General features: G+C 35.4%; 1 protein-coding gene and 1 long non-coding RNA gene across 2 annotated transcripts; one reads left to right on the top strand and one right to left on the bottom strand.

Moving 5' to 3' along the window:
- Positions 1 to 492: 492 nt before the first annotated feature.
- Positions 493 to 7,025, bottom strand: LOC130467587 (uncharacterized). The gene is made up of 2 exons (XR_008927372.1): positions 1,385 to 7,025; positions 493 to 778 (listed from the first exon to the last, which is right to left on the bottom strand). It is a non-coding gene; the product is annotated as an uncharacterized lncRNA (long non-coding RNA).
- A 2,798-nt stretch (positions 7,026 to 9,823) lies between these two features.
- On the top strand, positions 9,824 to 12,680 carry LOC130465512 (protein FAR1-RELATED SEQUENCE 5-like). The gene is made up of 3 exons (XM_056834301.1): positions 9,824 to 11,090; positions 11,250 to 12,394; positions 12,480 to 12,680. Exons 1-3 carry the CDS (start codon positions 9,824 to 9,826, stop codon positions 12,678 to 12,680), a joined length of 2,613 nt encoding a protein of 870 aa, XP_056690279.1.
- The last annotated feature ends 1,565 nt before the right edge of the window (positions 12,681 to 14,245 follow it).

The raw sequence follows: 14,245 nt of genomic DNA, 5'->3' as shown, positions 1-14,245 counted from the left end.
TGCGCCGTGACCATTCGTCGGACCTTCTGCCGCCGAAAATCTGCCGGAAAACGAACCCTACTTGAACATTATTCGAACCCTATTATTATTATTATTGTTGTTGTTGTTGTTGTTGTTACTATTATTATTATTGTTTTTTTTTGTTTTTTTTATTTATTATTATATTATACTGTTGTTGTTGTTGTTGAAATAGTGATTTTCATATGTAGTGGAAAATAATTCCAAATTCAAACACAAAAGAGATGCCTTCTTAAAATGCTAGTAAATATGCATTTCCATAACCCACGGAAGTGCCACAACTCATTATACCATTTATTGATGGACATATAAATGTGAAGCCCGACGAAAGTTGTGGTTTTCGAGCAATTGCTACATACGAGTACGGAGACGAGAATACATGCCTACATGGTTGGATGTGAGGCATGACCTAACTCATGAATTAACTACACATGAGGACTTATATCACAAGGCATTGGAAAATGTAGCTCATAATCAACAATAAAAACTCTTCCTTTATTCCAATTTAAAAATAAAAACTAGTACTACAAAAACCAAAAGCATCAATATCACAAACATCCATAACGTGAAAAAAAAAATCGACAAATTAACCTCCCCTTCTTGAACTACCACCTTCACCTCTCCTCATATGATCATCTTGTAATCTCGACATCCAATATTCCAAATTTTGAGTTAAATCATCGAGGCATTGCCAAAATGTCACTTGATCGGTTTGGTTTCTAACATCACGATGAAGTGGGTAAGCTCGAGCACCCAAGTACTGCAAACGTTGTATTGTAGAGAAAAATAATTTATATAATTGTGTGAATGTATCAACACCCATATATTATAAAATATAGAAACAAAATATACTTACCGCAACCTCAAGCATTTCTAATAGTTGTACATTCTTGGTGGATATGTGGCATCCTTAGTAATCGGACATGAGTGCGATATAGAAAATGCTTAAGATAACCTTCTACAACCTCAGTAGCAAAGTGTTCCCTATAAGCACCAGCTTGACCAACTCTCAAACAATGATTATCCCATGAATACCATGCCCGAAGATTTTCATCATATTTGCATTTATATTTTTTTTATTTTCTGGTCCTCTGTAAACACTTATAGGATGTAAAAGAGGAAGGGGTATAATTTGGACACATCCAAATTGTCTCATAACACCGATCATGCATATAGATCTAAGTAATATCCCAATCCCTACAGTGAATAACCCCAGAATACAACGTGACCGAAAACATGTTATGAGGATTTCTATCAAACCAGGTCCATGTCACATATTTATAGACATTTATAATAAACATTTTAAACCATATTAAAGAAGTTTATTTATATACAAAGATAAGATAGATTGATATAGATAACTAACCTCTTCCACTCTCATATCGTCTAACATGCGCCTATAAGAAACTACATAATCAATGCCAATACTTTGAACACGCGGAGGGACCCATCGTGATGCATGCAGCAAATTTGAATTCCATTTTTCATCATCCGGGGCCTAAATGTTGGGAAATACTCATATATCCAAGACTAGAAAAAGTTATTGCATTTCAAATTACAAAAAGCCAAAATATGATCCATAACAAAATTTGTTTGGGTAAAATTTACCTGAAGCAAAGTTAAGCAACCAACAATTTGGGCATTTTCAAACCTCGAAGCCACCCCTAACTGACGATACAAGTAAGTTAAACACACTGCACCCCAAGCATAATCTTTCACCACTTCCACATTAACCAAGTAAGGAAGGTAATAAGAACCAGACACCAGTCAATGACCTATCTACAAAAATAGTAGACCTTAAAACATCCATAACAAAAAACCCCGTAGCTTGGGAAATGAATTATTATTATTTGATGAACACAAATCCTGTATAGAACGGGTGAATCATATTTATATATGGTATTTTAGGCGCATTTAGGCTACATTTCTAGGCATTCGTCTCATTTTAGTTGCATTTAGGGTCACATTTGCATAAGTTGTCGTTATCGTACTCTAGTACGCCCCATTTGTGTTTTCTTTAACTTTTTACGGTCAGTTGGATGCTTTCGGAGTGTTTAGAGTTGAGTTGGATGATGAAAGGATGGGATGTTGACTCGAAGATCATTACATGTCTCTAGGGATAATTTTGAGTCAACAACGAAGCTAAACTTTATTTTTCTAAGCATCAAAATGGACAAGCGTTCACTCTTTTGATGATATCTCAAGTTCTATATATCTAAATGCAAATATTTTGATTGGGCTAGAAAGTAGGCTTAAAGAGCTTTCCAACGATTGGTCATACGTCTCTAGGGGCATTGTAGAACAAGAGTTATGACGTAAACAAAGGTGACTCAACTATCTAATGAGCCCACAACCCACAACGCTGGCCCAACCCCTCTCCTTGTGCACAAAATCTAGCGCCCTCCCAGCGGTCCCGCCAGCTCTTCGATCTCAACTAATTTAACCTTGACGTCGTGCCCGCTGGAAATCCAGCGCCCACGCTGGATTTTCCGCCCACCATGCTTCGTCGCGCAACAGTCCCATCGAGGGTTCACTCGCCTCCAGCGAGGGGTCTCGCGCTGTCGCTGCCCTTCATCATGCACACCACATCAACTTGCCCATCCCTTTGCCGCACACATCACAACAAGCCTCCAGCGAGGGATGGCTCGACACCCGACGAGGGATCCCTAGATGCCTTGTTGCATTGCCTGCATGCCCGCACCAACCCGCTTCGCGCACATCCCAACGAGAGATGCCTGGGGACCAGCGAGGGATCCTTCGGCCTGCGAGGTGCCTCCGCCCACATAGCTCCCTTATGTGTCGTTTGGGTGACTTGGTCCTGCTCGGGTTTCATTGCCACGTCATCGTCCATCGACTAATTATCGACAACTTATATTTTTATTTTCATTTTCTTATTTTCTCATTCTTTTTTTTTATCTTAGAAAATAGAAACTATAAATAATTCAAGGGAATGAATTTATTTCCCTCATGTTTTTAATTCCTAGAATTCTTTTCACGCTTAATTTTATTTTCTCTCTTCATATTATTGAACCCTAGTACGTTTCATTCCATTGATCAATATAGAGGTATTTTCAGAATTCTTCTTGCTTTGAATTATTGTTTCTTATTATTGTTCATTATGAATTTCATCATTAGTTCATATTTCATATTTATTAATTTAGTTATGAGTGAGTAGTCGTTTTCTAGGGCTAAGTAAGGGATGCCATGTTTATACCATGATTGTTATGCATTGAAGTTTGTTCATTTATAGAGTATGCTTGAGTAATTCCAATTGATTTGTTCTTAATTGTTGATTCATGTAATTGGCCAATATCATGGATTGATTGTCTAGCTAATAGGAATTAGAAATGAAAGATCGTATTCTTAGAGGCTTGGAACAATTGGCAATTCTTACTATGTTAGCGACCGTACTGCATATGTTGGATTGAAAGTGTTAAGACCCGGCCGTAGGATTAACATGTACTTTAATTAATCGGCCTAGTTTATTTATTTCCGGATTGATTTGTGTTCTTGGATAAGGTATAAGCATGGCGGACCAAACGTACGCCCTAGATCTTTAATTCATTGATAAATCCTACATTTATATTATTGTTTTAGTTTCATTAGTTTTAAACAAAAAAATTACCTTTTGTTTATTGAAATAGTTTATATAATTGAGCAAAAACTAGTAGAACTTGTCTCCCTGTGGGATCGACCCGTATTTGCTAAGTATCTGCTAACAACAGATATCGTGCACCTGCGGTATCACTTTTTAGTTCATCAAGAAATAATCCTAACATTTCCATTATGATATTCTTTTTTCACACCGCCTTCAAATATATTAAGGATATTTTTAAGATGACCCTTCAATTCTTAAAAAACACTAGGTTTTCCAAAAACAGCTTCTCCAGTGAGGAAACACAGAATGAATGCCACGTCATGTAAGAGTTATGGTTATCTCTCCAAATGATAGATGAAAAGAATTCATTTCGGAGTGCCACTTCTCCACAAAAACAGATACTAACGGCATGTTCAAGTTAGAATACATACACTCAACCACATGAGAAAGTTCAGTACACTCGATTAACGCCTTCACCTCCTTCATATTAGTTTTCACTTCATTAAACACTCACTTTGCTTGTGACCTTTTAACACAGTTCGTAAAAAAAAGAGGAAAACAAATAAACATCAAAGAAATTCACTAGATTAATTATCATACAAACATTTAATAAACAATTCAGCAACTTAAAATACTACAAAAATGAATAAATTAAGTTGAGTTTTAAGAGTTCCTACCTGATTATGCCAAATATAATAAGCAACGTGACCGCAAAAACTCTTTAATAACTCAGGATTTTTAGGGCCACCCTGAATTGGTTCTTGCAATTCACTGTATTCATCTAAAAAAAAAACTTCTTCCATGCGTCTTCCCACACCAAATCGACCATGTACCTCAAAGGTACCTCGATAACTACTTATTCTTGACCCATATTGTCGTTGTAAAGGCTCCTCCTCCTCCTCATTATCATCATAATTTTTATCACCATTGTTAGTTTGATGACCCACTTCAAACATAATACTCCTTCCGTCCTAGATTAGTTGTTACACTTTCCTTTTTCGTCCTTCCCAGATTAGTTGTTACACTTCTAAATTAGGAATGACCCCACAATTATTATATTGTCTCTCTCTTCCTACTAATTTTTCTTTTTTTACCTTACATACTCTCTCATTCAATTAAAAAAATACCCCACTAACTCCTATCACATCTACTTTTTCAATAAAATAACAATTGATAACCAAACAACCACTTATCACCTAAAACTTTGTGCAAAGGTAAGTGTAACGACTAATTTGGGACGGAGGGAGTATTCTTTTTGTTTTCAGAACTTTCAAGTGATTTTTGAAATGAATTCAAGTATTCTTCAACACGATTACTTTGTTCACTGTATTCTGGCCTACAATTTGGAGTAGGCAGCTTAAGTATTATTTTTCGAGCTTTTTTAGTTCTATTAGATACGGTTGGACATATCAGTGGCACAAGATCATCTTCAATGACCCTCTTGTTAGTACGACCTCCACCCCTACCACCTCTACCACCTCTTGTTACATGTGACATCTGTAAACATTAAAACACATTCGAGTTCAAGTGGACAACTAAGAATATACTCTTGCTCATTACAGTCCTAGCTAGCCATGATCCTCACCATGCTCCAATGTGAAGGAGGATATTACAGAAGTATAATAATTAGAATTAGGATATATAATAGTGTTTGTGTTAGCCTAGGATAATAATATTTGTGTGTTAGTCTAGAAATAAATTACCTTAATACGTTATTTAGTTGGTGAGTACTACTAGGCTTCTTGGTCCTTGTAGGATTAGCAATACATTGTACTATATATTGATGATGATGGAAAATAATCTCACGTGTAAATTTAAATTCTTATTTTCACATAGAAGATAACAAGTTAAAAAATCATGCTTAATTCCTACTTAATCAGAAGCTAGTGGGTATAAGGGGATTTTTTTTTTTCAAAGAAAGGGAGTATAATGCACAATGGCATCACAGGCAAACTGCCTTGTACTGTAACTGGAAGACTGGAAATGGTATGTCAAACAAGTATTGAGCAGACTCCCAGAGTACTCAAACTACGGCAGGTTGAAAGTAATTTTTAGCACACATCCAATTTAGCACAAAGCTAAGTGTCGTAGGGGTCTTAGCTGACATTTGATATATTAATGGCCCAAGGATATTTTTTATGCAGCCAAATAATAATAATAATAATAATAATAATAATAATAATAATAATAATAATAATCTATTACATTATACTAAAACATACACCAGGAATGACACATGTCATTTCTTGGTACAAAATTTTCCCGCCAAAAACCATTTCCTAAAAAAACGTATCTACTTTATTTATTATTTTATTTTCTCTCCCTTTTGTATAAACTGCTATATATGGGAAAAAAAAGATTATAGTATATTACAGTATTAAACGATTCTGGTAATATTTTAGTCAAATCGACATATCAATTATAGAAAATATATAATTACTCAATATTTAATTTGGTCAAATTAACATATTAAGCATATTAAATATTTTGGTCAAATTATCATATTCAACATATAAAATATATACTCCGTAATACGTATTAGGGAGAAAATTTCATATTAGATTGAGTACATTCAAGATTTATTAATTAAGCATTAGCTTTAAGCAATAAATATTTCGGTTAATATTTTATAAAAAAAGATGATCAAATAATAATTTTTGAATATCTGTGCGTGCACGGGACCTAATCTAGTAATAATAATAATAATAATAATAATAATAAAATACCAAGTAGATTAGTGTATTGGACTAATGCAAGACTTTAAATCAGCTCACTTTGAATCTTAGACAAATTATAACTAGTCGGTGATTTAACCCCAAATAACCAACATTCAAAAAGCAGTAGACAACAAATAAGTTGACCCCCCCCACCCCCAGGTCCAATACATCTTGCCGTTTACAACACATCAACAACAATAATATTTCCAATTGAAGTCTGAGCTTTACTGGCACAAGGCCTCCAATTAAGTTTTAAAAAAATTAATCAGGGGAGTTAATAACAACCTAAAAATAAGCATGACTAGAAACACCCATAGCTGTTTCAAACTCTCATGTCTCACACTATCAAAAGACTCATAACCATAAGGCATGATGCAAGAAGACTTCAAAAAAGTCAAATTACAATATGAAAAAACAGTGTCATTTCAACAAACACTTAGTGGACAACAATTTAAATCCCAAACGCAACTCAATTAACAACAAAAGGTTGCTCGGAACAACCAGCCGACGGTTAAATGTGACTGTCGGTGGAAGAATCCGATAGTCAAAACCGACTTCCGGTAATAGGATTCGGTAGTGGAAGCCAACTTCCTGTTGGTTGTTCCGGAACTAGCGTGTATAATTTTTTGTTTCACTTTCTTCATCCACGAGATCAAACTTTTTAGGCAACATTAAATTGACAAATTAACTTGGGCAAGGAGAAGTAGAGGAGGCGACGAGCAGAGCGTAATTGAAGTAATTGTAGGAGTTTTCCTTTTTGTTTTGTTTTGGAGGTTATTAAAATTTAAAAGGGCGTTTTTGTCTTTCTTTTGTTTGTAAAGTTATTAAACAATTCTGCATTTAGTTTTTTTGTACTGCATTTAGTACCTTAGTTTTTTAATTGTAGTAGGACATTAACAAAACAAGAATGCATATTTCCAACAAGTTAGCTAAGGTTAGGGAGAAATTCCGAATTTATCTCATAGATTAACAGAACAAGTAAATGAAGGGGCATAATAGTAAATAACGGTTTAAAAAACTAGTTGACTGTTTATTTTAAGATTGTAGTTGTATATTTTTGTAACATGACTATCAATTAAGCTTTACTTGACTCTATATCAATGCTTAGTTGACTGTATATTTTTTTTAAAAGATCGACAGAGGGGTGGAAATCCCATGTCTGCCATGTGAAACCCAAGAGATGCAAAGGGCGACGGATAAGGAATCGCCACCATAGATCTATGCATTTCCACTGCTATGACGACAAGGAAGACGATGATGAGCACCGTCGATATGGGGAGAGAAATCTCACGACGATGAACACCACCACCGTCACCACCATAAATCAACAAAGTACTTTTTTGATGAGCAGGGGGAGGAAGATTTCGTGATTTAGGAGAGATGACATAGGTTGCGAAGGGGGAGGAGGAGGAAGATGGTCGTGAAGAGATGATGGAGGTTGCGAAGGGAGAGGAGGAGGAAGATGATTGTGAAGAGATTACATAGGTTGCGAAGAGGGAGGAGGTCATGAGGAGGAAGATTATATTATTTACATAAAATACCACTTGATTTACAAATGTGTTAATCTCGGAGATTAACTCGGAAAATCTCAAGATTAGGGTCCCATCTTTTATATTTGACACCTCTTCAGACTTATACTTTTTATTGTCACCTTTTTGGAACCTCAACTAACTTTCTGCTGACTTAACCACACCGTAACTCACTAATAACCATTGCAACAATATTTTTTTAAAAAATATTCCTTTGCAATTACATCCAAAAAAAGAAAAATAAATAAAGGAAATAATAATAAAAAAAACCCTCCAAAATTAACGCTCTGCTCAACGCTCCTTAGTCCATGATCCCCATTATCCAATTTCTGTATACAATTCAATTGCAAACTCAGTAAATCAAAATCCAAATTCTTTTTAGGACCATCAAACCACCTAATCTCCTTAGTTGATGAGTTCAAAACAACATGAAAATAATTCCAATCCAAAACAAACTAACCCTTAACAACACCAAATTTCTTTAAATCAGGATTATTAACGAGGGTTTCTCAGCCCATAATGGCTTGCGTCCAAAATGGACACAAGTACCATTATAAAAATATAAACTGCTTAAAATTTAAAGGAGAAGTGTCCAAAATGAGCTGGAATGGTACTTTTGCACCGTAACGGGGAACGGGATGTGCTGAAATTTGAGGGGGGAAAACATGGTGGGAAAATTTCGCCAAATTGCAGGAAAGATTTTCGCGAAAAGTTGGAGGGAAATATTTCCACGAAATTCCTTCGAAGGAAAGCGTTCCTCTGCTGCTTCAACAGGAGAGAGAAAGAAACCAGAACAAAATCAGAGAGAAAGATAAGGGGAGATGGAGATAAGGGATGGTGCCAACTTATAGAGAACCCCAATACTCCCAATTTTCAACTGATTGAAAATGTATTTGAAGTTTGGTTCTTCATTGAAATTAAAGTCGAAATTCAAAGAGTATTAACTTGAAGATGAAAATGTATTCATAAATGGAAATGTATCGATTTATGAAAGACAAAATATACTACATTTGGACGTAACAAGTACCATTGATTAACTGGTAAAAAAAAGAATATACTGTATGTGTACCAATATAGATATTGGTACTATATATGTACCATACTTTAGATATGTAACAAAGAAGTTAACATATGATACTAAAAACTTAGGTTGGTACTTCAGTTGTACCATTCCATACCAGATTTTAGGGAACGGTATGATATATGTACCAAATTTACGACCCGACATAAATTCAGGTATTTTATTTATACCAAATGTGAAATGAACTATATTTGGTATTAAAATAATACTATATTCAAAAAAATTTATATTTGGTACGTATTATGTACCATAATAATTTTACGAAGAAAGTCAATAAGATAATACGAAATCTTGAGAATATTTTTTACCTTTTCAAGGTCCTATTTGTCAGAGGAGATTGGTTCCCCTTATTCCGACACGTTATTGGCCTGCCAAAATATCCCAAAAAAAGGGGGGAAATTATGGAAATAGAAGGGCGGGAAAATAGAAAGTACAGTGTAAAAAGAATTTTAGGGGTTTATTGTTTTAGGAGAGATAAAGAAAGCAGAGTTGAATTTGGTATTCCTACAAAAATCAACAGTTGGTCGCACATCATTGAGCAAGTTTAAGGTATGTGCTTGTCTTAATTATGTAAATCAATATATGAATTTTGCATATTCAATTAATGAATTAGGGTAATCAGTTATTGATAAATTGCAATTAAGTTTTGTAATTGAGCAAAACAAATTATGAGCAAAACAAATTATTGGTAATTTGTAAGAATTGAGGCATGATTATTAATTAAGTGTGAATTATAATAATCTGTATTGATAATTAAATAAGTGGGAATGTATAAGCCTTGAGAATGGATAATGATTTTTAGGTACTGAAATAATATTTGTTAGGGTTAGGGTTTTGAAAGGGGTTTTTACTTAATTGAAATGTAAAATGTTGCAGAAATATGGTTGAATTTGTTGGGAATGATAATGAGGATGTAATTGAGGATGTAATTGAGGAAGTACACATTACGGATGATGAAGAAGAAAATGGAGCCGATGATGATGTAGTGAGTCCTCCATTTGTTGGGATGGTATTCCAGAGTTGGGAAGAAGTGGATACGTACTACAAAAGGTATGGGAGACAACAAGGATTTGGCATACTCCGTGCTGCAGGGTCGTATGTGCAAAAGGGGGGGGCAAAATCTAAGGAACTGAGGGGATACTTGTGGAAGTGTGAATGTTATGGTCGTGCAGTGTATAGGCGTCGGGTTGAGGGGAAAAGGGTTTACTCAACTAGGGATGAGCTTGGCACCAAAAGGTCAAAGAAATGTGATTGCCCTGTTCTAATGTATTGCAACAGGACCAAGGATGGGGAATGGGTGGTTAAAAGGGCAGTTAATGAGCATAAGAACCATTGTCCAACACCGAGGAAATCTAGGTATGTTCCTAGGTATCGACAGGAAGACATCACCTCTCTTGTAAAGAGGAAGTTGTTTAATGACTACAACTCGGGTGCTAACGTTCCTCAGATATTTAACTGTCTAGCTAGCGAGAGGAATGGAGTTGAGAACGTGACATTCACCAAAAAAGATCTTCAAAACATCATTGCTAGGGATAAGGCAGAAAAGATGAAGGAGGGAGATTGGAATGCAATGTGGAAGTACTTTAAAGCGATGTCTACTGACAATGAAAATTTCTTTCACAAGCATAGGGTGGGTGAGGATAACATCTTAAAGGATGTGATGTGGGTAGATGCTAGGAGTAGAGCTGCTTACGAAGAGTTTGGAGATGTTGTAGTGTTTGACTCCACCTACTTAACAAACGAGTATGACTTGCCATTTTCTAACTTTGTTGGGGTTAATCACCATGGTCAAACCATTCTGCTTGGGTGTGCATTGTTATCCCATGAAGATTCAGAGACCTTTGAATGGTTATTTACCGAGTGGTTGTCATGTATGTCTAACAAAAAACCCATTGGTTTTCTTACTGACCAAGACGCTGCCATGAGGAAGGCCCTACGAGAAGTAATGCCTGATGTCCGACATCGATGGTGCTTGTGGCACATACTTACCAAGTTCAGTCACAAACTTGGAAAATACAATGACTATGAGCTGTTCAAAGTTGAGCTTCATAATGTGATTTACAACAGCCTTACCAAGAATGAATTTGAAGTGCAATGGACTGATGTAATCAAGAAGTATAAACTGGAGGGTGAGATTTGGCTTGCAGGTAATTCCATAATTATACATTTCATTATTTGATATATGGTACATTAATTAAAAAACCATATGGTACATTTTCATGTAGACACACATTTTCCTGCAGAAAAAACAGACCTTAAGATGTTCAAGACTTGTTTATGTTGATTTCCTTTTGCTACTATTTCAGGATTATACCATGGAAGGGAAATGTGGGTGCCTGCATTTATGAACGGGATGTTTTGGGCTGGAATGAAGAGCACTCAAAGATCCGAAAGCATAAACAGGTTCTTTGATGGGTTCGTTGATAAGCACACACGATTGTTTGAGTTTGCTCCATTTTATATTAAAGCAGTGGAATCTAGAGCTAACGATGAGCAACAGGCTGATGCAGCTGACCAAAGGGCAGTTCGCCCGTTGGCCACCCAATTTAGTGTTGAGAGAGCCTTTAGAAAGGTGTACACAGATGCAAAATTCCTCGAGGTTCAAGAGCAGTGCAATCGTGTACTGTACCTTACTTCTCTTGAGACTACTATGGTGTCAGCTGAAGTTGCACATCATAAGCTGGAGGACAGAGTGTGGGTGTTGTGTAAGGAAACCCGCAAGGAATTTTCAACAAAGTACAGGCGGAATTATATTGTGCAGTTCAATTTGGAGACTAAATTGGCGGAGTGCGAATGCAAGCTGTTTGAAAGTGACGGTATACTTTGCAGGCACATTATAAAAGTGTATGACATGCATGACACTCAAGATGTCCCAGATGTTTATATTCTTCGTAGATGGAGGAAAGATGTGTCAAGGAAGCACTCGCGCGTGAAGGTGGTGTACCATGATCCAAGTAAGACCGAAGATGTCATGAAGCATGATAAATTAATGCTAGCATACGAGCCAATCAGTTTGAAGGCGTCAACGAATCCCGAGTGCATTAAAATTGTGATGGATACATTGAAGGTGTTGGAGAAGCGGTTGGATCAACAGTTGATTGGTGTGGAAGATATGGATGCTGATGAGACACAGGATGATGTTGGTACTCCTGGTTTGTCTCAAACCAACAAGAAGAGGGCAACTACTCCAAAATCTGTTACCAATGGGTGCAGTCAAACCAAAAACAAGAGGACCACCAAAAGTACCCCTAAGTCTGTGAACAAACGAAACAAATGTGCAACACCTCCTGATAACGTCAAGGTGAATGATCATGTGGCAAGAAATAAACCACATAGGACACCAAGTTGTAGGCACCGTTCTTGTGTTGAGCCAAAAAAGAAAACACCCATAAGGAGAAGGAGAAGCAAAACAAATGATGTTGCTGGTTGCTCACAGGAACCTCCCACGCAGGTATTACAAATGTATTTACAGTACTTGTTTCGTTGCAGTTCATATGTCCAAACCATTAACTTTGATTTGACTTATTCTTATTCAGGGCGCTGATGATGTTGAGTTGACACACACTTCTGCTGGGGGTATTGAGATGTTATCTCAAGATGGGTCAGTTGGGTATTTCACCAGCATAGTTGGAGGAGATGATGGACTTGACATTGTTGGTGATGTTGGTGATGATGGACTTGGACTTGACAATGTTGATGATCTTTTATGCCGAAATTCTCTTGGGTGGGATAAGTGATTTTCGAAGTCAAAACTATGAAGAGGAAAATAGGTTTAACAATGAAATTGTTTATGTGTTGTTGTTCATTTCAGATATTTGAATGATCTATATGTATGTGTTTCTGTGTATGTGTTTGAATGGGATAGAATCTATATTTATGTGTTGTTATTACCACAACTTAGCGATCCTTACTGTCATTCTTCAAGACTTAAAAAGTACTAATAAACCTAATTTGGTACAAATACTGTACCAAATACAGCACACATAACCCAATTTGGTACAAAAATTCCAAAATCTTTAACAAAGATACCCTAATTTGGTACAACAAATGTAACAAATTCAACATGCGTGGGCTGTATTTGAATAACTAGGGTACCAATTTTTAAAAGTCCCTAATCCATACTTAATTTTTAAAAGTCCCTAATTAGTGTGCAGTAATCCATACTTAATTTTGTTGTATTAAATCTATGCCCTTCCATTTTTTTGAACCTGTTTTTGAAAAAATACGTTTAATGTGTAGAACCGACATGTACAAATGAAATACCTAACCCTAACCCTAAACCCTCAAACCCTAAAGTAATTACCTATAACCGATATGTACAAATGACAACTGATCTATATCGATTTTCTTTTGTAAGCAATTCGGTTGGTGATGCGGGAATTCATTTCCGATTGATTGGGAGAATATTTAATAATTCCCAATTCATTTCCGTTTTCGAACAAATTTGTAATGTATCCGATTTTGACAATATATTTCTATTTCTGAATAAATTTCAATTTCCGGAAATATTTCCGAGGACTCCGGCAATATTTCAATTTTCAAAAATATTATCTGATACGTACCATGTTTCCGTTTCCGGCAACATCTACGTCTTTGATAGGATACGATCCATATTTCCGTTTTCTGGAATACAACCGGCCTCTAGCTAGGCATACGGTTCACCACCACTTATTAGACTACTTAACCTTAAATGGATACTTGGGCATTATTTCCTTCACATTGACCCTTAACCCTTAGTAGTTTCGAAGCATTAGGGTGCGTTATGTTCAACTTATTTGACCTGAATTTATCTGAACTTATCTGAACTTACACGTTTCCACACCATTTTCGCACTTTTCTATAAATCATTAATTAAGGTTTAAATAGTAAATAATAAGTAATAATAAATTAATAATATTTAATAATTAATAATTAAAAAATAATAAATAAGTCGTTGAATATTGAATAAATAAGTCGTGCAAATAGTAAGCGTAAAGAACATTAAGGAATGTAGGTAGTAATAAATAATTATTAATACATAATAAATAATTATGTAGTGAATAATTGTTATTAATTATTAATTATTAAGTATTAATTAGTACTTAATCAGTAATGATTAAGTAATTAATAATTACTAATAAATAATTAATACTTATTTATTAATAATTAATTGGAACTAATTGGAATTTATCTAAAGTTATTGGTACTTATTGAAACATATTGAAACTTATCTGAATTTATCTGAACGAACTTATTGGACTTGAAACTTATTTTTATAAGGTACCCTTAGTGAATTTATCTATGTACTGTTCTCTATGTCGAA

The sequence above is a fragment of the Spinacia oleracea genome, chromosome 1 (genome assembly GCF_020520425.1).
Source record: "Spinacia oleracea cultivar Varoflay chromosome 1, BTI_SOV_V1, whole genome shotgun sequence".
Classification (NCBI taxonomy): domain Eukaryota; kingdom Viridiplantae; phylum Streptophyta; class Magnoliopsida; order Caryophyllales; family Amaranthaceae; genus Spinacia; species Spinacia oleracea.
This window is presented reverse-complemented; position numbering and strand designations above follow the sequence as displayed.

Bases quoted from the DNA above. Each gene is read 5' to 3' on its own strand.
- LOC130465512 (XM_056834301.1), top strand. From the start codon at position 9,824: ATGGTTGAATTTGTTGGGAATGATAATGAGGATGTAATTGAGGATGTA. The intron at 11,091-11,249 runs GTAATTCCATAA...CTACTATTTCAG, and splicing joins GGGTGAGATTTGGCTTGCAG to GATTATACCATGGAAGGGAA. The intron at 12,395-12,479 runs GTATTACAAATG...ATTCTTATTCAG, and splicing joins CACAGGAACCTCCCACGCAG to GGCGCTGATGATGTTGAGTT.